General features: G+C 35.8%; 1 protein-coding gene across 2 annotated transcripts in view; it reads right to left on the bottom strand.

Moving 5' to 3' along the window:
* Positions 1 to 467: 467 nt before the first annotated feature.
* The window catches only part of LOC149775158 (protein HIRA-like), a 122,788-nt gene continuing 97,350 nt past the window's right edge, over positions 468 to 25,905 (bottom strand). Inside the window, exons 22-28 of one of the 2 annotated variants that reach the window (XR_016416578.1) lie at positions 24,022 to 24,080; positions 21,871 to 21,973; positions 10,485 to 10,604; positions 8,685 to 8,848; positions 8,393 to 8,490; positions 878 to 4,306; positions 468 to 839 (exon numbers count right to left, since the gene is read on the bottom strand). Coding sequence is in view for 1 of the 2 variants with exons in the window: in XM_089944105.1 (XP_089800231.1) it covers positions 4,196 to 4,306; positions 8,393 to 8,490; positions 8,685 to 8,848; positions 10,485 to 10,604; positions 21,871 to 21,973; positions 24,022 to 24,080 (655 nt within the window). In the remaining variant the exon portion in view is untranslated. Of the gene's footprint in view, positions 4,307 to 8,392; positions 8,491 to 8,684; positions 8,849 to 10,484; positions 10,605 to 21,870; positions 21,974 to 24,021; positions 24,081 to 25,905 lie in introns of both variants that reach the window. The other variant, XM_089944105.1, reaches the window with a different exon arrangement.

Genomic DNA, 25,905 nt, shown 5'->3' with positions numbered 1-25,905 from the left:
GGACAGACTGGATCTGTATTCCTTCTAGTTCTGGAATGGGAGGATGGAATTTTATTATATGGATGAGGGTAATTTCCATCCTGGAAAGGTAAACGATGCAATGGCAGCAGGTAATTATTATTGATATTAAAGAACTTCATGTTTTTACAACAGTTATGTTTCTACTATTTCGGAATGTAATGCAAACATGCAGATCTTTCAGTGTATGAAATGTTGATTGCAAAATTTTTCCCTCAAATTCCTCCATCAGAATTTTTCTTTTATTATCAATTAATCCAGAAGGAGTAATTACATACAATTACAATGCTATGAAAATAACAGCTATCTAAATTTTTAGCCACCTTGTCAATTTCCTTAGTCATTTACTAATGCAAATGCAGGTCGTTAACTGCAGACAAAATAACCTTTAACAAATTCAGTATTGCCACCCTGTAATTCAGCGAGATAAATGAAAACTAACTATAAAGTCTCCACGTAAAACTTTATTAATGACAAAAGCAATTGGACCGAGATCTGCAGTTGCCATTTCTCTATCAACTGCATGATTAATGATTTGATGATTATAGTGAAATCACATGGGAAATCAATATTATTTATTGATACAAACACAGCAGCACTTACTTGAATACAAAACAGCAACGTTCTGAATAAAAATCTTGTGTTCGACATTTTTCTTCTTTAAAGTCCTGCCTAAGCGTTTGACAGAAAAATGTATCAAACATGTTTCATGTTCAATCTCTATCAAAAACATATTATTTTGGGTATTTAATTTCATGGTTTAATTTAAGAACTAAGTATGACCTTCATAGTACCATTATGTTGTACCATTCAATTATGACCTTCATAGTACCAGAATGTTACACCGTTCTATCCAGACCTTCATAGTACTGTGTGTTATAGCATTCTATCCAGACCTTCACAGAACAGTATTGTATCATTCTATCTGGACCTTCTTAGTACAGTATGTTAGATAATGCTATCAAGACCTTCATAGTACAGTATGTTATACCATTTTATCCCGACCTTCAAAGTACAGTATGTTAGATAATGCTATCAAGACCTCCATAGTACAGTATGTTAGATAATGCCTTCATAATACCAGTATCTTATGGCATATCAAGGTTTTCATTGTACCAGAATCTCATACAATAGTATCAAAGTTTCTTAGTACTAGAATGTTATACCATAATATCAAGGTCTTCATAGTACTAGAATGTCATACTGTAATATCAAGGTCTTCATAGTACCAGATTGTTACAATGTAGTATCAAGGTCTTTATAGTACTATAATGTTATACCAAAGTATCGAGGTCTTCACAGTACTAGAACGTCAAACCATATTACCAAGGTCTTCATAGTACCAAAGTTTTCATAACACCAGAATGTTATACCATAGTATCAAGGTCTTTATAGTACCTGTATTTTATAGCATTCTATCAAGACCTTCACAGTACCACTACGGTATACAATACTATTAAGATTCTCATATTACCATTATGTTATGGTATACCATAGTATTAAGATCCTCAAAGGACCACTATGTTATGCCATACTATCAAGACCCTCACAGTACCATCATGTTATACCATGCTATCAAGACCCTCATAGTACCAATATGTTATGGTATACCATAGTATTAAGATCCTCAAAGGACCACTATGTTATGCCATACTATCAAGACCCTCACAGTACCATCATGTTATACCATGCTATCAAGACCCTCATAGTACCAATATGTTATGGTATACCATAGTATTAAGATCTTCAAAGGACCATTATGTTATGCCATACTATCAAGATCTTCATCGTTTTGAGAGATTCAAGAATAATTTCATTCCAATCAAATCTCCAAATCTTTTTAATCCCATTTTGACTAGGTAATGTAACTGACGTAGCTGCTAATTGTACAAGGTACTCTAAAATGAATAATGACTCAAACTTGTCTGATACTTTCATATTTACACTTTTTTCACTTTTAAACTGTATGGATGCCACAAAGGTGAAAAAAGCTTAGTAACACTAGACCTTCAAACATGGACAAAATGTCAAATGTGTGACAATGACGACAAAAATCAAATTTAAAACATAATTTATTGAAGTTTACTAAAAGTCTCCACCTTTGTATCAATACAAGTAATGATAAAGCAAATTGTGCTCACAAAATATATGGCATATACCACATATTGAACAGTGGCAACTAATAAAGAACAAGTGTACCACATACTGCTTAATGGTTTACATCCTTGTCTGTGGTCTTTAATTTTTGGTAATAGACTGTTTTTAGGCCATTTTAATTCTAAGAAAACCATAGCTAAATAAAAGCCTGATGTAGGACCTAAACTGAAAAAGCAAATTCTAAGCAGCTTCAGAAAAAACTCTTACATCAAAAGTGTAAAACGACAGGTTTTGTCTAAATCAGCATACTGGCACTACAACATACTAAGATGTACCCTCCACTATGTCCTCCTTGCAAAAACTTGAACACAAAGATTCAACACAAGCTGTGGACAATGCTGTCACAAAGTTGCTGGCTAATGCAGGCAAGACAAACAATGGTCTCCAAAAGGTTTGATCGAAACATACACAGGCAGACTTTCATATGAGATTTATAGTTCACTGTAATATATATATATATATATATATATATATATATATATATATATATATATATATATATATATATATATAGTAGCCATGATCAAATCAAGGTGCTGAAACAGGCTTTATATGCTTTGTAATAACTCATAAACTCATTCAGGCAGTATAAATTTAACACAATTATCTGTTGGTATTAAAGTGATAACCACTGCTTATTTTGCACTCATTTTGCAAAATATTTAGAGCAACCTAGCATCAAAACTATTTGGTGCAGTGTTTGTTTGTTTTTTCTTTCTTTTCCACAAAGATTTCCAGCTGAACCAGTGACCTTTGGCACCATACATATATATTCCCAGATTTAGCTGTCAGTATCTGTTTAAATTTAATTAGGTTAAAAATACAACAGAATCTGAAAAAGCAGTGAAAAATCCTGTGCTTGTTTTGTTGCATTTAGATCCCGAAATAAATTCAATATTGTGGGAAAGTGCAAATAAGCAATGTTCTTGACTCAATAGTCACTTGACATTAATTTTTAGGCTGTAAATACAGTAGACACTTTATATTAATTTGGGGATGTAGATACAGTAGACACTTGATATTAATTTTGAGGCTGTAAATACAGCAGACTCTTGACATTAACTTTGGTGCTGTAAAGATGGTAGAACCTTGACATTAATTTTGGGGCTGTAAATACAGTAGTCACTTGACATTAATTTTGGGGCTGTAAATATGGCAGATCCATGACAATAATTTTGGCGCTGTAAATACAGCAGACTCTTGACATTAACTTTGGGGGTGTAAATACAGCAAACACTTGACATTAACTTGCAAGTGCAAAATGAAATACTAATATGTAGTCTGAATGATTAAAAAATAAGAAAGCATACAAATGAATTCAAAATGACGTCAACATGATTTTGTTTTACAAAATGTCTTATGAGACTGAAAACTAAAATGAACTGTTAACAAGGCCTAATTTAATCTAAAGCTGATTTAATATATTAAAATTTAACACTGTTGTTTGTCTATACATTCAAATTATGAATAACATCATGTGGTTGATAAAAATATAAGATGATGCCTAACACATATACGGGAAGGGATATATTTTTCCTCCCCCCAAAGTTTCCTCAGCCAACCTGCTATATAAAAATGATCCCTGAAAAATTTCTAAAGACACTCGTGTAAAATGTTTTAGATGTTATATTAGCTGCTGGTACCCAAAACTGTCAAAATTAGTTGACAAATATGTTTCACAATGACTGAATAAACACATAAATTATAAGCATTTCAGTGATACTGAAAATGTCTTAAAAGTTCAAAGCAATCTTTCAAATGAGCATGAGAAATTAGATTGTTCAGATTTAAATAAAACTTTAATGTTCATCTAATCAAATTGCTCAATTCCATGTTGAAGGCAAAGTGAAGACTTGGTGGAATTAAAGTCTGAATGTCATGTACAGCCATCTATAAGGTCTGTGCTGCCCAGCAGAACTATAATCAAGATTATGAGCATCTGGATGATCCTGAGTCATCTGTACACTAACAACTTCTACAAATTTCTGTATGCATCCCAATAGGCCAGACTGGGATATTATCATGTGACTGACTCAAGCTGGTCATGATACTCTGTGTAAAGCCTCTGCAAACTCAAATTGGTGGCCATCAATGGCAAAATCTCCCTCAGCAAGTCTCTCTTGTTCAGACCCTGAAAAAAAAATTCTTAATCGAGTAATTGCGTCCTTGACCCTTGGAAATACAACAAAAGAGTGACTAATACTCTGCATTTAAGTGTAAAGATTTTAAAAAAAAACTGGTTTCCAGCAGGACTATATAAAAATTTCCAATTACTGACATACATTTGAATGCAGAACAGATTTACTACAATAGCTTCTTGGATTAGTGAGACCTGCTAGAGTGCTGAAAAATTTAAATGGTCAAATCTGTCCAAAGTCATCTTTATATAACAGTTACATGGTCTCAATGGTAATTCTAATCTCATCCCCCTGCTACAAATTTTCTATATAAATTGTGTCAATCTTTACCAATTTATCACATGCCTTTCTCATAAGCTGGCCGTCTTATGATCTCTGGGAGCTGAGCAAGTGGTTAATCCAGATACTGTGTGAAGTATGAACAGCTGTCAATGATGGTTTAATTTACAGGTTGGATTAAAGGAAGCATGAGAGTGATTTTATGTGGAGTTTGGGAGAGAACAGCATCTACCTGTATTTTATATTTATTGCTGAATAGAGATCATAGCTAAATCAGCTGATAATGCAGTAATAATAATAATAAATTTAATAATAATAATAACTGTATTTGATGCATAGCATTGGTGGTATAAATTCAAATATTAAGTTTAAAATGTGAACCTGCACACAGAGGTCACCTGTATAAAAAGGACACTTTGGCCTTTTTCCCATCAGTGGCCACTACCAATAGGTATATCTGTATACAGAAAATAGACGACTTGCACGATATCTGAAACTTCAAATCATGGCACTATTTCATTAATCATGTTTACAAAAATATTTTTGATTTGGAAAGAATTAAATTTTGTATGAACAATGTTAAAAACTGCAGTATAACCAAAATATGAGGAATACTGAGCAATTTGCTTATGTAAATATACCCCCACCACCCAACCCTACAACATTATGATGCAAATCCAAATGGGCAGTAACTCTTACAAAAATTAAGCAAGCCAAACATTGTTGCTAATTATCCTGGAATTATAACTAATTATCTCAGCTACCGCATCATAATACTGTAACTAATTACCTGGAATTATACCTGAGATAATGACTAAATGTAGTGCTTTCCCTTGTTATGATGGAATAACATAATGTCCAAATGTAGAGCTTTCCCTTGTTATGCAGTAGCCAAATATAATGCTCTCCCTTGTTATGATGCAGTAACTGAGATAATGGCTAAATGTAGTGCTCTCACAAGTTATGAAGTGGTGGTTGAGATGATTAAGTAGAGCTTTCTCTGTTATGAAGTGGTGGTTGAGATGGTTAAGTAGAGCTTTCTCTGTTATGAAGTGGTGGTTGAGATGAAGATTGAGTACAGTTTTCTCATGTTATGAAGTGGTGGTTGAGATGATGATTAAGCAGAACTTTCTCATGATGTGTTGGTGTGGTGGTTGAGATGATGATTAAGTAGAACTTTCTCATGATGTGGTGGTGTGGTGGTTGAGATGATTAAGTACAGCTTTCTCATGTTATGAAGTGGTGGTTGAGATGATGATTAAGTAGAACTTTCTCATGATGTGGTGGTGTGGTGGTTGAGATGATTAAGTACAGCTTTCTCATGTTATGAAGTGGTGGTTGAGATGATGATTAAGTAGAACTTTCTCATGATGTGGTGGTGTGGTGGTTGAGATGATGATTAAGTACAGCTTTCTCAAGTTATGGTGTGGTGGTTGAGATGATGATTAAGTAGAACTTTCTCATGATGTGGTGGTGTGGTGGTTGAGATGATGATTAAGTACAGCTTTCTCATGTTATGAAGTGGTGGTTGAGATGATGATTAAGTACAGCTTTCTCGTGTTATGATGTGGTGGTTGAGATGATGATTAAGTAGAACTTTTTCATGATGTGGTGGTGTGGTGGTTGAGATGATGATTAAGTACAACTTTCTCATGTTATGAAGTGGTGGTTGAGATGATGATTAAGTAGAACTTTCTCATGATGTGTTGGTGTGGTGGTTGAGATGATGATTAAGTACAGCTTTCTCAAGTTATGGTGTGGTGGTTGAGATGATGATTAAGTACAGCTTTCTCAAGTTATGGTGTGGTGGTTGAGATGATGATTAAGTAGAACTTTCTCATGATGTGGTGGTGTGGTGGTTGAGATGATGATTAAGTACAGCTTTCTCAAGTTATGGTGTGGTGGTTGAGATGATGACTATATGTATAACATTCCCTTGTTGTCGTTGGATTAATGCCATTTTTCAGCACACAACAGGCTATACATAGTGGCCAGTATAACTGATGGAGGAAAACATGGCCATTTTCATAAGGTTGGTTTGAACACATGGAGCTTGTTAATCACAACATCATCCCACGATGCCTGCCAATTACTAAATAAGGATTTTTTAAAAATACCATGTTCGGTATTTTATAATCAGAAGGTTGTTGAGATAGGGCTATTAAATAAGCACAATCTGCTTTTCTCATTACCTTTAATACAAACATGGCTGGATAACCAAGGGTATGCCTATTATGAAAGGTACACAGCTCAGTATATTTAATGAGAATATTGGTTAGAAATGGGTTTTCCAACTCCCTACTACATTTCAGGCAAAGTCTTAATGTCCTGATTTATAGTGATGCATAATTTGGGAAGCAAACTTTTGTAGAGTGATTTCCACCGATGAAGGCTGCAGTAGCCTTTTCCTCATCCTTTGAGCCATCAGTGTAAATCTTTGTATAGTTCTTATATTTTTTTCTTACTGCAATGTAACAAACCAGGGAGGCAATACAAAATCAAAGACTTTTGGATTTTTGAAAAGTCAATTTTTGTACTGTCAAAGCTGGAAGATATTTTAAAGCCTCTGGTAGGTATGGCATTTTGTTCATTTTGATATATTCTTTTGTATTTGGGATGGAAAACAGACACAAAATAAGGTTGAAAGGGTTTGGTCTTAATTTTAGGGCATATTGTACAGAAAACATTTCTCTATGATGCGACAGAGGTGGCTCATTTGCTTCAGCTAAAAGGCTTTAACATCTAATCAGAAGGTGTAGCAATAACAAGATTTTCAAGATGGCTACAGAAAAGGCCATGTTTAATGTCCAAGGGATGTCACCCATGTCACTTAGGGCCAGACAGACATCATATAAAGTCTTTTAGTCATTATGGCTTTTCATTCAGGAATAGTAGCAATAACAAGATGTCTTGGTGGCCATGCTGGATGTTAAATTGGCACCATTTTCATTTAGGACCAACTAGACATCATAAGAAGTCATGAAGTGAAACCCCATATTGATATGACAATCCATCCCAGAGGAGTAGCGATGTGTGTATGTGATTTGAATTTTTAACATAGCTTTAACAATTTTTCAGTCATACTGTTCTGATGTCTGCAGAGTGGCAGTTTATAGTCATGTTTATCACTGGGGCATCATGCTGCAGACACGCAGCATTATGTCCCACCCAGTCACATTATCCTGATACTGGGCCTACCAGTCCTAACACTAGCCTCTTAATGCTGAGTGCCTAGTGACACAGCTATTAGTACCACTTGTTTATATGTCTTTGCATGACTCGGCCAGAGTTTGAACCTGTGACCTCCCGCATGCATGGCGGATACTCTAACTACTAGGACACCGGAGCAGTCCAGTGATAAAATGCCTTTGTGGCAATCATACTGGATTTTCAAGCAGTATCATTTTTATTTTTTAAAAAAAACAACTAGATCATGGGATGAATGAATATGTGTGTGTGTGTGTGTGTGTGTAAATTTTCATGGCAATCCTCCAAGTAATTTAGGAGTTATAACAAGGTTGTGCTAATGTCAGATGGCCAAATAAAAGACAACAGGTCATCCCATTAACTAAATGACTAGTAGATTTAATAATTGCATGAACAAACTGACTTGTAAATAAACACATCTTCAGGTGATGTCCAAAACATTTTCCAAGTTTCGTGGCAATCCATCAAAATTTCTGGGACTAGCTGAATGTTGCAGAGATGGATATGAAGATACCTATACTTCAAGTGGCAGTGATATAACAAGGCAGATAAATAACTATTTTGTTATAAAGTTAATATAAATAATAGTTTACCAGGATCCATTCCTGCCATGTACTGCCACTGCTGCCCAAAGTTTTGTACACTGGTCCTAGCAGGTCATTACAAATTTCTCGTAGCTTGGTCTCCATACCTGTAATACAATCAAATACATTTTTTTAAGTCCAGAGCTTTAAGGTAAAACAGTTGGCAATCTTTAATCTACCTTAACTTTACATACTTATAATAACATGAACATTGTTTTGCTTTGTTTCTATGTTCAAGCAAAAGAAAAAAACTGTTTTGTATACAACTGCTTCCTTTGTAATAATTTCAACTGTTACTCACCCTCCTTGATTAAGTAGTGAACATAGGTGGTCATCCAGAACTTGTATTCAGCTGGGGACTTGAGACAAAGACTGGCTGATACCTGAGATTCCAGGTAACTGACTGTACTGACTTGCTGTAGACTGTGACCTGATTGCAATAAACGCCCTGACTGGTGGTGTGGTCTGATAAAGAAAAATATGACACTATCAGAATATGTTGGTCATATGATTTGAAAAACAAATCTTCAATTAAAGTTCATACAGACTTATGTCTCATCTCTTGTGGCAGTTATCAGAAGGAATACAAGAAAATTTAAGTATTATTCTATAAATATGCAAATATGTAAAGCTGGTTAACAAAATTAAACTCTCAGTAATGAATATTCAAATTATGTGCTCAGTTTATGAAACATAATTCCAGTGAGCCGTTAGTAGAAATAAATGTTCACTATTTGAAAACTGGATCATCACCAAGTATTTAAAGTCAAGATATGTGCCCAGAGGACACGGATGCCCCTGCCAATTTGGTATGATTAAGAAACCTGAGCTCAAGATGGTTGGAGAAGTCTCAAAGAAGAGTCATATTCAAAGAAAAGGGTGGAAAAGCAAACATGAACTGGGTCTCCCCAATATCATACTCCTTACCAAACGGGTGGAAAAGCAAACAAGAACTGGGTCTCCCCAATACCATACTCCTTACTAAATGGGTGGAAAAGGGTGGAAAAGCAAACATGAACTGGGTCTCCCCAATACCATACTCCTTACCAAACATGAACTGGGTCTCCCCAATACCATACTCCTTACCAAAAGGTTGGAAAAGCAAACATGAACTGGGTCTCCCCAATACCATACTCCTTACCAAAAGGTTGGAAAAGCAAACATGAACTGGGTCTCCCCAATACCATACTCCTTACCAAACATGAACTGGGTCTCCCCAATACCATACTCCTTACCAAAAGGTTGGAAAAGCAAACATGAACTGGGTCTCCCCAATACCATACTCCTTACCAAAAGGGTGGAAAAGCAAACATGAACTGGGTCTCCCCAATACCATACTCCTTACCAAAAGGGTGGAAAAGCAAACATGAACTGGGTCTCCCCAATACCATACTCCTTACCAAAAGGTTGGAAAAGCAAACATGAACTGGGTCTCCCCAATACCATACTCCTTACCAAACATGAACTGGGTCTCCCCAATACCATACTCCTTACCAAAAGGTTGGAAAAGCAAACATAAACTGGGTCTCCCCAATACCATACTCCTTACCAAAAGGTTGGAAAAGCAAACATGAACTGGGTCTCCCCAATACCATACTCCTTACCAAAAGGTTGGAAAAGCAAACATGAACTGGGTCTCCCCAATACCATACTCCTTACCAAAAGGGTGGAAAAGCAAACATGAACTGGGTCTCCCCAATACCATACTCCTTACCAAAAGGGTGGAAAAGCAAACATGAACTGGGTCTCCCCAATACCATACTCCTCACCAAATTTGCTTCAAATGTCCACATACATCCAGTGGAGAGTGATTTACATAGGTTAATGTATAAGTAGAAAGCTACACAAACCATATCTTTATTAAAAACTTGTACAAAATAGGAATAATTTTACATTTCCAAGTAACTCAGAGCTATTTGGTAACAAAGTTTAAAGAAAAAAACCCTGGGAAAACGTCACTTACTTTAAAAAAGATTTGAATTCCATTATATATACCTTAAAAAGGACAAAGTCTTTACATTTTCTAAATGACTTAAAAGTACATGGATACTTAACAAGTTAAAAAATTTTCCAGCTGCAGAAAGAAATGTTCAAAGCATACCTTTCCTGAGATGACTGCAATGAAGTAAGGGGCCCTGAGACTTTAATGCTTCCTTTAGGAATGGAACTGTGATGATCTGAGCAATGTTGTAAGGGGTCTGCTTGATCATACAGCATGGTCCTGTAAACAAGTTTTCATACACTAGAAATCAATATCAACATCTGAAAATAAGAAACTCGAATAAACAATCACACAGTTTTAGGTATGATAAATAATCAAAGGTTGTTGTTTAAATTAAATACTGCCTTTTTAAAGAAACTGTTTTCAGTAGATCAACTTCATATGTAATGTGCAACCAATCCTCTTCAACTTCTGCGATTTTCTAGCAAGGCCATGTTCAATGTTAAAATTCTACATAAAAAGTTAAGGGAAACAAGTGACATAAAAATCCTCTAAAGCAAAGATGAGGAAATATGTTTTAATTGGAATACATACTTCCTGTGTCAATGTCAATGTCATTTCTGTGCCAATGTCAATGTCATTTCTGTGTCAATGTCATTCCTGTGTCAATGCCAACGTCCTTCCTGTGTCAATGTCAACCTGATGCATATTCATTAAAATTCATATTATATTCATATTCAATTTTTTTTTAAACGTTTACAAACAGTAAACTAAACTAAGCCCTTTACACATGCAAACATTGCAGCTTCTTCAAAATACTTCCTTCTGATACTGCAAAATCAGCAGAACTCTATATTCTGCCTCTTTCTTCATTTAGAAAGGAAGAAAAGGAAACTGAAGTTTTGCTTTTGCTGGCTACACTGCACAATATGTTGGATATGACAATCAATATACTTCTGCACTGGTACTGAGTCAGCTCATTGTAAACCAAGTCAAATACAACAGACATTCATATGGGGAGGTAATACAGTCGGTAATTTTTAAACAATTAAAAAAAATTATGGGTGAATTTGGTGGAAGTAAATTTTACAGAACAAAAGCATTTTAATTTAAAAATAATTTTATATACAAGAAACCTCAACAACTTAGTTCTTGATGATTTCCTCTATAGTTGACCTTAAATAATACAATTTATGTACTTTATTAGAGTTATCCATTTCATACAGGAAATAATACCCTTTTGTCCAAAAATAGAATAAAATTTTTTGCAACCAAGTATGGAGATGTAAAACCCAGAAAAATACACTCAGTATTGACAGCTCATCTCTAATATGTATTATGACAAGGAACTTCCAGTACAAGACTAATGATGGGAACTTCCAGTACAAGACTAATGATGGGAACTTCCAGTACAAGACTAATGATGGGAACTTCCAGACAAGACTGATGATGCAAACTTTCAGTACAAGATTGATGATGCAAACTTCCAGTACAAGACTGATGATGGGGACTTCCAGTACAAGACTGATGATGGGAACTTTCAGTACAAGACTGATGATGCAAACTTCCAGTACAAGACTGATGAAGGGAACTTCCAGTACAAGACTGATGATGCGAACTTCCAGTACAAGACTGACGATGCAAACTTCCAGTACATAACTGATGCAAACTTCCAATACAAGATACGTAATGATAATGTTACATTTATTAATGATTTTAAAACACACAAGCAATAGGATTTGTTGTTGTTGTGGGGTTTAACAACATTTTTCAGCACACGACTGGCTATGCATGGTGGCCAGTATGGAGGAAGAATCCGGGAAGAACCACTGACCCACGAGAAGCTACTGGCAAGCTTTCTCACATACCCACATTGGCCGAATCCTAGACTCGAACCCACGCAGACAGAGGTTAGATGGCAGTGATCCGTAACGGAGAGCACTTTAGACCACTCGGGGCCTCCAGCAATAGGATTAGTTGTGCCGACAGATGGTGGACTAAGATTAAGACATGTAGCTTAGCAAAATCTATTCATATTGATAGCAGTTGTTTTACTAATTTATTCCATTTATTCACAATCTTTTCTTACAAGATGAGCATTTGCTGCAATCTGGACAATTTTTATTGAACTGGTCTTGTTCAGAATAATTATCGTTGATCAAGTCAGTATGTAATATTGATTTCACTGGACAACAAATTTTTACAAAAGTCATGTTACTGAAATAAAATTAGTCAATTCTTATCAATTTTTATGTGCTGAACACGAATATGACAGTCAAATTGCAAAATTGGCTCTAGTTTTTTTGTAATCTGCAAGAAATTAATGTTTACATAACGAAATGCATTCCAATAGTAAAAGGTCAACTGTAATAGCCTACCTATAAAAAATCAAGTCATTGACTACATCTTAGATTTCTTCGCCTGTCTCTTGTACAGCTGTTCGGGAGCATCTCTGAGGAGTGTCCAGCAGTAGTCAGCCAGCATTGTAGTGGACCATTTTCCCTGGTATCTTTGTTCCATTGTTGCGATATCTTGATGAAAACGTTCGCCGTGTTCATCACTAACAATACCACAGTTACTAGGAAAGAAATCCAAATGGGAATGAAGGAAGTGAATCTTTAGAGACATATTGCAGCCAAGTTTCTTATACTTCATCAACATGTCTTCTACTAGTTCCTTATAGTTTTCTGCCCTAACATTTCCGAGGAAGTTTGTAGAAACTAGGCGAAAAGCATTCCATGCTTGTTTCGCGTCACCTTCCAGCAAGTTGTTGAACCGGTCATCTTTGAAAAGCTCTCGAATCTGAGGACCCACAAAAACTCCCTCTTTAATCTTTGCTTCGCTGAGTCGAGGGAATTTTTCATGCAGGTATCGGAATGCTGGCAAAGTCCGGTCAATGGCTTTCACGAAGTTCTTCATCAAACCTAGTTTGATGTGAAGGGGTGGTAGCAAGATTTTCTGAGCCTCAACCAGAGCTGGGTGTTGGATATTCTTCTCTCCAATGGCTACATTCTGCCTGTGAGTCCATTCCTTCCTCATGTAGTGCATTTCCCTTGCTCGGCTATCCCACTCGCATAAGAAACACATGTATTTTGTATATCCTTGCTGCAGTCCCATTAAAAGGGCAACTACCTTCAGATCACCACAGAGGTGCCAGCTGTACTTGTTATACTCAATGGAATTCAGTAGCTGCCTTAAGTTATCGTATGTCTCTTTCATGTGGACAGCATACGCTACTGGAATAGATGGAAGAATGTTTCCATTGTGCAAAAGCACAGCCTTGAGACTCAGTTTCGAAGAGTCCACAAATAGTCTCCATTCTTGTGGGTCATGAGTGATTTTTAAAGCATTCAAGAGGCCCTCAATATCGGAACAGAATATCAGATTACTTTCCTTTCTGAAGAAAGGCTCCAATTGCTGGTGGCGCTTTCGATATGCAGTAATTGTGACATCTTCTTCTAGAAGATTCCATTGTTGGAGTCTTGATCCTAGCAATTCTGCCTTGTTCTTTGATAAGTCCAAATCACGAATCAGGTCATTTAGTTCTTCCTGTGTTATTCTGTGTGGGGTTGATGATGCACCACAGTGAAAATCTGGATCACTGCATGCTGATGGACCAGGAGAAGAACAGGTCGACTCACCTTTGTCTTCGTCAGATGAATCAAGAGAATATTCTGCTGGAGGTTCTGGAATAGGAAGTCCCTCACCATGTGGAACTGGTCTCAATGCAGACGGAATGTTTGGGTAGACTATTCTCGACTTCTTTCGCTTCGTTATTCCGCCGGAAAGAGGAGGAACCAAGCAGAAGTAATAGTCATTTAGGTGGTTGCTTGGCTCTCTCCACACCATTGGGACTGCAAACGGCATTGATGACCTTTTGCAATTCAACCACTGTGAAAGCTGTGTTGTACATGTAGCACAGCATATATGCGGAGCCCAAGGCTTGTCTTGGTCACCAACCTTGCATCCGAAGTAAAGATGATATGCCTTCTTCACTTGAGAATTGATACTTTTCTTCTGGTTGGCAAATGTCACTTCCCCACAAATATAGCAAAAATTGTCCGCGGTATTAACACACTTTCGAGGCATTACTGTTCTTTATTGTATGTAAATGGATAAAATAATAAGTTTTATGTAACAGTAGCTTGAACTGTCTCGCACAACGTCTAAAATATTTTAAATGCTGAACCTATCTGATTGGGCTTTATATAGTACACTGCTTACGTCAGCTTCAGCAGCCGCCTGGCATTAGTATAATAGGCCTACACATGTATAGTACACTGCTGACGTCAACTTACTTCAGCAGCCGCATGGCATTAGTATTGCATTGCATCAGAAAATGATGCAATCAACTGTGGATGATGTGAGCATGATGGTATTATGCAATGTTACATCATTATTCCGGATGTTGCTGCAGTCCTACTGGAGAAATTTACACAGTGAAACATAGAAAATGAGGTATATGAATATCTTCAAAACGAGAGCCAATACAAATTTTTCACGGTTATATTCGTGTTCGGCACACCAAAATACTACAGATTAGGGCCTTTTCAAGTCAGTAATGATTTCACTGTTGACCAGTGTTTGTAATAGTTTATTTGCAAACTGACCAAGTTGTAAAGAAGATGCATTGATCATACTAGACAAAGGCAGTTTTGGGAGGGGGGTGGGAGGTAAAACTAATTTTAATTATGTAATACTTACCTGCTACTACTACACTGATTTCTAGAACGCCAAGTCCACAGGTTCAAGCTTAATAGCCTCACCCACCAATTTGTAACTGAATCCACAGCTGAAAAGAATTTGATCCCAGTCTAACATGATCCCAGTCTTATTACTTAGTCGTAGGAAGTATCTTGTGCCAATCTGGATTAAGACTTCAGGACATCAGAGCATTGTGGGAGGAGGGAATCTTCACCCTTAGAAGGAAGCCATACATTACTATGGTCCTAACTGGGCAAAGGAACACATTTATGGCTAAGGCTGTTGAGTCTCAACAGGAACACGAGTTACTGAAGGTAGCCAATTCTTAACAAGAAACCAAGGCTAGCAATGAAGACAAACTGACCATAGTTAACACCGAACCATAAACAATCCTTCTCCATTGAAAGGGCCTCAAGCTCACTCCTTGTTACTGCTAAAGGAAGGGTAAGGTTTCTGAAGGAAGCTTCATTCACAGGCTCAGGGACTTTAGATAATGCCCAAAGAACACAATATGTTCTATATAAGAATTAATGAGTGCAATTCCTGTCCCTAATGAGATCTTAAAGATAAGGGTCTGACCAAAAGCAGAACCCACTGAACAAATGTTCTCAAACAAGTTGTTGTTGTTGTTGTTGTTGTGGGGTTTTACGCCATTTTGCAGCACATGATAGGCTATACATGGCGGCCAGTATTAATGGTGGAGGAAGAACCAGAGAAAATCCCGGAAAGAACCACCGACCCACGAGAAGCTACTGGCAAGCTTTCTCATATACCCACATTGGCTGAATCTTAGACTCGAACTGCCGCAGACAGAGGTGAGATGGCAGTGATCCGTAACGAAGAGCGCTTTAGACCACTCGGCCACTCGGGGCCCCTCTCAAACAAGTGGGCCATGGACTTGCTGCAGGTGTGTCATAAACAAGGTGATATTTATCTTTAGTTTCTGGCAAATATAAACCTTATTCCAAGGGTCTATTCTTTTATGGTGGTCTGCAGTAGTTTTCAGTCCTCTCAAGTGAGAACAAAAAGTCTGAGAACCCATGCTCTAGAGAGCTTGCAAGTGTTAGAAAAAGTGTTGCCTTATAGCCCTTGATAGTAAGCCCAGATCACTCTCTTTCCTCAAAAAGGATGAGAAAAAAACGTGTAACTGCATTTAAGGGGGGGGGGAGAGAGAAAGGGTGTGTACCAGGCACTGCAGCTTTATCTTCTCATCAGGTTGATTGATGAGAAAGCAGATAGTTACTTGCATGTTGATTGTTTATAGAAATGAAATCTGATTGCATCGATAGTAAGACTTAACAGTCAAAATCACAAGGAACAGTTCCATTTGGGAACAAGGTGAGCGAATGTAGGCTGCATGCATGCCAACCCCTGGCGAGGAAAAAGTGTAATCCAAGTCGACAAAAAGAGTTATCCGAGAAGAAAAAGAGTATACAAATTCAATGAGCATAATGTACAAAATTATTTTTTTTTTTACCCCTAATGTCTTTTAACATCAATTACTGCTTCAAGTTTTCATATGTAGCACTTTTAGATTTTTAAAACAACAGACTCTCATCTTGCATTTTAAAATGCTTTGTACCAGCTGAGACTATGAATGTTTTGCACACCAGTAGAGCACCAAGTACTAGATTACTGAGCCTGGATCTGAATTCAATTTTAATTTTCTTAACAATACAGAACAATCTCTCACTGCCTGCATTCAAATGGTAAAGAACCAATATTCCTTTCATAACCTGACAAAGAGGAAATTTATATCTGCCAGTTATTGGGTCGTTTAGTTGGGAAATAAGATGAAAAAATTAAACTGTCCGCATTAAGTACATTGTCAGGTAGAATGCCAACTTGATACTTCAGGCATTCTCTTTCTAATTTATTGGCAGCTTTTCATGCAGCAAGGTGTATCAAATGACAGAGACAACCTGTGATGTGCACTGATGAGACATTTTTCAAAATAAAGAAAGCAACTCCTAGTACTGGAGTTAGTATAATTCAAGATTTCTTTAGTTTTCAAGTGTTGCTCCACAATCCAAATTTACCACCAAGAATAATATTAAAATCCTTTCCACATAGCCTCCTATGGGCGTGAATCTGCCCTAGAATGGAACACTGTGTTATGTAATTCATGTATTCATCTCTTAATCAGTTTTTCGTCTTTATTTAATCCATCTGTGAAATTATTTGAAAAACATTCTTGCTCTAGCACATCCAACAACTTGAATAAATCTGACTGACTTTTAGCGCCAAATATCCTACAGATTCGTTCTGTACCAAATATGAGTTAGAACAAAGACTCTGTGAGTAAAGATTAAAAAGTAGAAAACCAGTCTGTTCTCTCCTAAGCCATTCAGCTGCTATAAATAGAATCCGATGTCAAAAGTTTGAAAGTAAAAACCAGCATGTTTCTTGGAAATAGGACAGCTGCTATAAATAGAACATAATTCTGTTAGGAAAGTGCATGCAAGTCTACAGAAAAGTGTACTCTTATACCATAGTTGCATAGATGCTGTCTTTTCGAGGAATACGGTCTGTGGAATTAATGGGATGTTAATAAAAACGAAGAAACAAATTATTGATTCTTTTTGGAAGGGGGATACATTGAAATTGCATAATCCATGTAAGGTTTACACATAAAGCATAATTTAGTGAAAAAAAGCATAATGGTTGGCATGTATGGGGCTGGATATGTCAAAATTGGACAAGTCAGAAAGGTCCTTTTTGCAGCCATTATCATCTCTTCCATACCTGAGATCACGGAAAAATATTCCTTCACTGTAATTGTAGCTAGCTTGTAGTCTTCAAAGAGGAGAAGAAAAAAGTTAACCAACTGAGGAATAGAAGCCAAGTGTAGTGTGATGTGGATGTGACAGCAGCCACTGAGAACATGCCACATCCCCTCACAATGTGGACATCCATCTAACTATTATGATCTCCTTCACACTGCATAACTCCATTTTGCACAGGACTTCCTTTACAAGAGCCAGGCTTGAAGGAGGAGTTATCCTGACACAGAAGGGGTACTAGCAACCAAGGCTGCTTAAACATAATAGGGTCACTATGATCTTTCTGTGTATGTCCATTGCCAGATCAAGCAGACTGTTCACCCTGAATTTGTCCCATTGCAAAGATTTTGTTGTTGTTGTTTGTCTTGTGGATTTAATGCCATTTTACAGCATATAATAGGCTATACATGGCAGCCAGTATATTTGGTGGACGAGCTATCAAGAAAAACTCCAGGAAGAACCACTGATCCACACGAAGCTACTGGCAAGCTTTCTCACATACCCACAATGGTCCAGCAGACATGAACCCATGAGAACAGAGAGATGTCAATAACCTGTGAAGGGGAGTGCCTTAGATGACTCAAGTCTCTCCCCCACTCCCTAGAGAAAGACAATCAAAATTGTTTTGCAAGTCCTGCCCTTCATTTTCTGATTTTTTTTTGTTATGAGGGTATATTTCCAAATTCTCTCCCATCAGACTGAGAGGGCACATATGGCCCATGTCTCTGGGTCTATGAATGGAAATAATAAGTATAGGCAGTTTGCTGTTCCAACTCACTGTAAACAGGTCTAATATCAGTTGTCCCTGTAGGCTGCAGACTTGATGAAAATTGGATGGATAGAGAGACCACTCCATATGATAACGAGTCAGCGAGGTCATTAAGCTTGCACAAGATGTCTTGGACTTACATGTTTATATGATACTGGGCACACCAAAAAAGATACTCCAGTATCATAATGAGATTTTGTCCCATTTGTTTGAAGAGGTTTTTCATGCCTACCATCCATACAGATTGTGATATTCTGTTGCAGGATTTCTAAAGGTAATCCCGAAGTAAGTCACTCCATCTTGACACTTAAGCAGGGAGTGTCTGATTTTGGATAATAAGATGATCTAAATGACCCAAAATCAGTTGCCATTGTGCCAGAAAAGGCCATCTGCAGTGGACAACATGTGAAGGCAGCTGAGGTATGACAAATCCATTACCTCAAAAAGTAGGCTTTGGAGCTGAAGAAATTCCAATACCAAATTATACATCCAGGAGGAGACCTTCTTTAACACATGAATAATACTGTCAACATGTTTAGGAAGAACACCAACTAGGAATTAGATACTCGATACCTAGCTGAACAAAATATCAAGGGCCAAGATCTGAATTCTGCACATTTACTATCCACTCTAAAGTGTGAATGATGTATAGAAGGTTGGTTATATCAATCAAAACCAAGTTTTCCAAATGTTCTAAAGTTGATCATCAGGTATGCTGCCATCACTCTGGAAGTGGAAACATCCAAAGATGAGACTAGTCGAATAGGAAAGCGTGGAATTGATACACTACCCACTGGCAGCTGAAGTTAAGATATCTGCATGATACCATGTGAATAGGTCCATGGAAATGTGCACTGCGCAGGTTGAGACTGAATGCATGTTTGTCATATTGCTACGGACAGATGGACAGATGAAATTTGGGTCAGTAGTAAACTGACTGAACCTGTTCAAGTCTACAAATGGCTTCGATCAAACTTGCTCATCAGCATGCTAGATAACAAAGCCTGCCATACTACACATATCATATGTGACTCCAGTATAGCTTGAATGGAATCACTTGCCATGGCTTCAAAGTGATCATCACCGTAGGCATTGATTTAGGTATCTTTGTCAGTCATGGGGACATCATTCTAAGGTCTCCAATATAATGATTCAGAATTCCAATAAATGAAAATAGTTTGGGTCAAAAAGACTTAGAATTGTCCATTTTAAGTGGCCCTGCAATTGATATGATATTTAAAAATGTTGGACCAAATGTCTTCTGCTCACACTGCACACATAGTATATGGGAGCAAGGAAGAACATTTTGAGCAGTTAAGGAACATCTCATGGTTCTAGTCCATGACTTTAAAGTGTCTGCACATCTTGAACTTGACTAACATCCCGGTAGTGAATGACAGAAGAAAAAACAAGTGCATACATCAAGTACACAAATTGTTCCAATAGGCCAGCTCACATTACCAAGATGAAGTATGAAGTGCATAATAACCAAAAATTTAAGTACAATGCAATTACACCATGAAAACTTTAGTGATACCAATGAATGTAAGAAAACAACAATGATCGGTAAATATATTGCACAAACACAAATAAATTCACTCTGAAAATTGCAAATGCTGTATACACCAGTTTTATCAACCTTTTGACTTACTAAACCAATGAAAATAATCAGAAGGTCAAAACTGATAACAAATTGCGATGGATTCTTCTGAGGAACTGTTCACAGTTGCAAACAAAATTTTTAAACTGGTAAAACCTGGAACATGGGTGGGAATAAGGTGAGGTAATGATAATCTGCAATAGATACTTCCCCTCATATATATATATATATATATATATATAGACATTTTTTGGTCTTTTTGGGAAGACTGGATTCTAAGCAGAATAATGTGATTGGTTATGTATTTTATTACTGTCTAGATATATAGGTCATGTCAATCATTCATCACTCAACATGGAACCATTCATTGCTTAACATGGAACCATTCATTGCTTAACATGGAACCATTCCTCACTTAACATGGAACCATTCATTGCTTAACATGGAACCATTCCTCACTTAACATGGAACCATTCATTGCTTAACATGGAACCATTCCTCACTTAACATGGAACCATTCATTGCTTAACATGGAACCATTCATCACTTAACATGGAACCATTCATCACTTAACATGGAACCATTCTTCACTTAACATGGAACCAATCACTTAACATGGAACCATTCATCACTTAACATGGCAAATATAAATTCTTGAAGTCCTGTCAATCATTCAACACCTAACATGGAACCATTCATCACTTAACATGGAACCATTCATCACTTAACTTGGAACCATTCATTACTTAACGTGTAAAGTATAAATTCTAGAGGTCATGTCAATCATTGATCACTTAACATGGAACCATTCATCACTTAACATGGAACCATTCATCACTTAACATGGCAAATATAAATTCTTGAATTCCTGTCAATCATTCAGCACCTAACATGGAACCATTTATTACTTAACATGAAACCATTCATTACTTAACATGGAACCATTCATCACTTAACATGGAACCATTCGTCACTTAACTTGGAACCATTCATCACTTAACATGTAAAATATAAATTCTAGAAGTCTTGTCAATCATTCATCACTCAACAAGGAACCATTCATCACTTAACATGGAACCATTCCTCACATAACATGGAACCATTCAACACTTAACTTGGAACCATTCACTACTTAACATGTAAAATATAAATTTAGAAGTCGGGTCAACCATTGATCACTTAACATGGAAAATGGACACAAACTTCTGATTTAGTGTATTCCACCAGCTACACTTCCATCACAAATATTTTTCTGACTTTTCTTTTTTATTTTCTCTCTATTGCTTCTATTTATCTCAAAACAAGTAGATTTCAAGAGGTTACCAAGATCTGGAATACAGAGTAGGAGCTTTGTTATTCCAAACTGTATGTGATGGAAACATGTTCAACATGAAATCATGTATTTTTATCCAGGTCACTGAGTTACTGTACAATGGTAATACTGTTCATAACAATACATACAAACATGTGATATAACTGACAATGGATAGAACTAAGACAAAAACAGGCAATAAGTGTACACTTAAAGTAACTGAATGAGTAAGAGCTGCTAAAGCTAGTGTTTAAAGTAAATGCTGACTGAGTGACATAATCAAAATGAATCACAATGATAACAATACTGATGAATTTAAGATGCATAAAAAACCACAGCATATATTTAAAGACAACTTAACATGATGGAAGTCTTACCAACAAGCCATGTCTGGTAGAAATGAATATGACCTGTTGGTGGATAATGTGAATATGGGAACACCCTCAGGTGTCAAGCGAGACTTAACAAGTTTATCTTCACCTGCAAAGAAAGAACTGCAAAGTTCACAAGAAGTGCAAGCCAAGATCTGATTTTAAAAAAATGTTCATACAATATCTTTTTGCTTTCAAAAAGAAAACGATGAATAAAATTAGAAATTAGAATGCAATATTACTGTTTGCAATGTTTCTAACTTGTTAATCATGATACATAATTAAATCTCTTACCAAATAAATAACTTTACTATGAATTTAGTCTGATGGCTGCCATATTGTGGAAGTCATTGTCAAAAGCTTCATCATAAAGAGTTCTTTACAAGAATTTAATAAACAAGGTATTTTACTCCTTTCTCTGGAATTAACTACATTTTTAAACATTCAAAGGGGTATTTTGTGAACATCAAAATACAAAGCTTACACAATGTGAGCAAATATTAATGATTAATATTTTAATCATGCCATCAGAATGCTTAGTGATCTGACAAGTTTAGGATGTATTTAATTATATGGCTTTATTTGAGTTAGTTTTTATAGTAATCACATACTATCATTTCAAATGTGTATGGAACATCTCAAACTTGAAACAATAACATAGTTTATACAAGTCAAACAAGCCATGATGCATTAAGGACTGAATTTATGGCAGGAGCAATGCACTGACAACTTTGGGCTAAATATAATTTTCTTGCATAATTTTAATCCATTAAAAACATTTTCCTGTGTTTTTACTGAAAATGTCTTTACAAAAATTAAATATGTATGTTATTTATAGCTGTGACATTCTACATGTAATTTTGTGTCCCTCTGTTTTGAGATCTGAAAAGTAAACAGAACTGTATACAAGTATATAGATTCCTTTATCAGTACTCTGTTTCAGAACATGAAAATACTTCATTACTTAAGCTGACATTAGGGTAGCACCTTGGCTTTCTGGTTTGTGAATAATATTTGACCCTTGGGAAAATCATACGCATACAATAGTCAAAACATTACTATCAATTACTAATAATGTTGTGATAAAGTAACTAATGAAACCAGATGTGAAACTGTCAACCTTACTTGTTTGCTATGACCGAGTTATGTTTTTACATATCATTTGTCTAGCAAATTGTGTATGAAACATCACATTTGATAATGTAATAGTATAAGAAAAAAGGAGAGTACAAGAATATAAGTGTTTGTGTGTGTTTTGTGAGTTGTTAATGTAGCTTTTACAAATTTTTGTTATATCATTATTATGTCTGTTGTGTGCAGTTAATACTGTTGTCTAACACTGGGGCATCATGCTGCAGACATGTAGCATCATGTCCCACCCAGCCACATTATCATGGCACCAGGCCGACCAGTTCTAACACTAACCTCTTAATGCTGAGGGAAAAACAAGGCAACTGCTAGTATCACTTTTATAAGTCCTTGGTATGACTTGGCTGGAGTTAGAACCCAAAACCTTCTGTATCCTAGGCAGATGCTCCAACCACACAGGCCATTGGAGCAGTCTACCAGAATGAAAGCAACTAAGACACTTAGCAACATCACAAAATAAATATTCTGTAAATATTAACACAAAAACTGTACTTGTAATATACTGGAAAACAATTGTGGGTCTGCTGTATTTTGACAGACCATATTACTGCTATTGTACTGAATACAGTATATCAATACACTGCTTATAGCATAATCACTAATAAAAATGCATGCCAAATTAGGTATGAAATCTAACAAGATCAAAAGAAGCTACTGTGGGTTGGGGGGGGTCTGGATGGATATCGGTTAAAAAACTTCACCATATGGATACAGAATTCGGACAAATCAAGCTCTTGTGAAATTATGTTGACATAAAGCTTAAAACCTAAATTTGATTGAATCAAGCATGGATTAAGTAGCTGAAATCAAGTTTTATTGGAATGAATACTACTACTACTACTACTAATAATAATAATAGAATGGAGGCCTGCTGGATAAGCCACCATTCAACCATATTATATGTAAAATGCTGAAAATTTCACATGTCTGAGATCTGGACAATACAGTATAAAGATGTGGTCGTTTATCAGTACAGATGTGTCAAGTTAGCTCATACAGATGTATTACCGGTCATGATAGCAGTTAGCGACTCATTTTTAATGGAAGCTGTCTTCGATTTTAGGTTCCTGTAACAAAGATAATCAGAAATGTAAAACAAATTCTGCAAAGATGAAAAGTTCTCACAATCAATGTTATTTATTTCAAGAAGTAGATTAGGTAATTGAAAAAAGTTTTATCTTTACAGAAGATACCTTACCAGAAAATGACTTAATAAATTATGCTTTATTTTATGCTACTTTGTGAATGAGTGCATTTTCAAAGACAATTAAATGCAATAGTTTGCAGTGAATTTTCCAAGACAAATGTGATCATTTACAGTGAATATTTTAAAGATAAATGAGATAATCTGCAGTGAATTTTCCAAAACAAGTCAGTTAAATTGGGGTGAATTTTCCAAGACAAATGTGATCATTTGCAGTGAATTATCGTTTATATTTTTTTAAAATCCTGCTACAGGCACTACATCACATTTTGTCCAGTGACGATGACAGTGACTACAATTTAAGTCTCTACTTAAGCTTGGAAACAATTTCTAAAGCCTCTAACCCTGTCTATATATTCTTGCTTTTATTTTTTTAAAGTCATGTTCGGCTTCAATTGATGCTGGCATGTCATCAATTTAACCTCAATTGATCCGACTTGACCTTTTTGCCTGTAATCAATTCTATCGTCGAAACTAGCAGATCGTCATTATGGAAATATGATCTGTCTGAAGTGGAATAATGTAGATTTTTATTATGGAAATATGAATTTATATCTGTATGAAGTGGAATAACGTAGATTGTTATTATGGAAATATGATATTATATCTGTCTGAAGTGGAATTATGTAGATTGCTATCATGGAAATATGAATTTATATTTGTATGAAGTGGAATAATGTAGACCGCTATTATGGAAATATGATATTATATCTGTCCAAAGTGGAATAATGTAGATTGCTATCATGGAAATATGAATTTATATCTGTATGAAGTGGAATAATGTAGACTGCTATCATGGAAATATGATTTTATATCTGTCTGAAGTGGAATAATGTAGATTGTTATCATGGAAATATGAATTTATATCTGTATGAAGTGGAATAATGTAGATTGTTATCATGGAAATATGAATTTATATCTGTATGAAGTGGAATAGTGTAGATTGTTATCATGGAAATATGATACATCTGTATGAAGTGGAATAATGTAGATTGTTATCATGGAAATATGAATTTATATCTGTCTGAAGTGGAATAGTGTAGATTGTTATCATGGAAATATGAATTTATATTTGTATGAAGTGGAATAATGTAGATTGTTATCATGGAAATATGAATTTATATTTGTATGAAGTGGAATAATGTAGATTGTTATCATGGAAATATGATTATCTGTATGAAGTGGAACAATGCAGATTGTTATCATGGAAATATGAATTTATATCTGTCTGAAGTGGAATAATGTAGATTGCTATCATGGAAATATGAATTTATATCTGTATGAAGTGGAATAATGTAGACTGCTATCATGGAAATATGAATTTATATCTGTCTGAAGTGGAATAATGTAGATTGTTATCATGGAAATATGATATTATATCTGTATGAAGTAGAATAATGTAGATTGTTATCATGGAAATATGAATTTATATCTGTATGAAGTGGAATAATGTAGATTGTTATCATGGAAATATGAATTTATATCTGTCTAAGTGGAATAGTGTAGATTGTTATCATGGAAATATGATATCTGTATGAAGTGGAATAGTGTAGATTAATTATCATGGAAATATGATTTTATATCTGTCTGAAGTGGAATAATGCAGATTGTTATCATGGAAATATGAATTTATATCTGTCTGAAGTGGAATAATGTAGATTGCTATCATGGAAATATGAATTTATATC

Source organism: Sinohyriopsis cumingii, chromosome 19 (assembly GCF_028554795.1).
Source record: "Sinohyriopsis cumingii isolate HCF-2022 chromosome 19, ASM2855479v2, whole genome shotgun sequence".
NCBI lineage: Eukaryota > Metazoa > Mollusca > Bivalvia > Unionida > Unionidae > Sinohyriopsis > Sinohyriopsis cumingii.
Note: the sequence above shows the minus strand (reverse complement) of the source record. Positions and strands in the feature narration are given on the sequence as shown.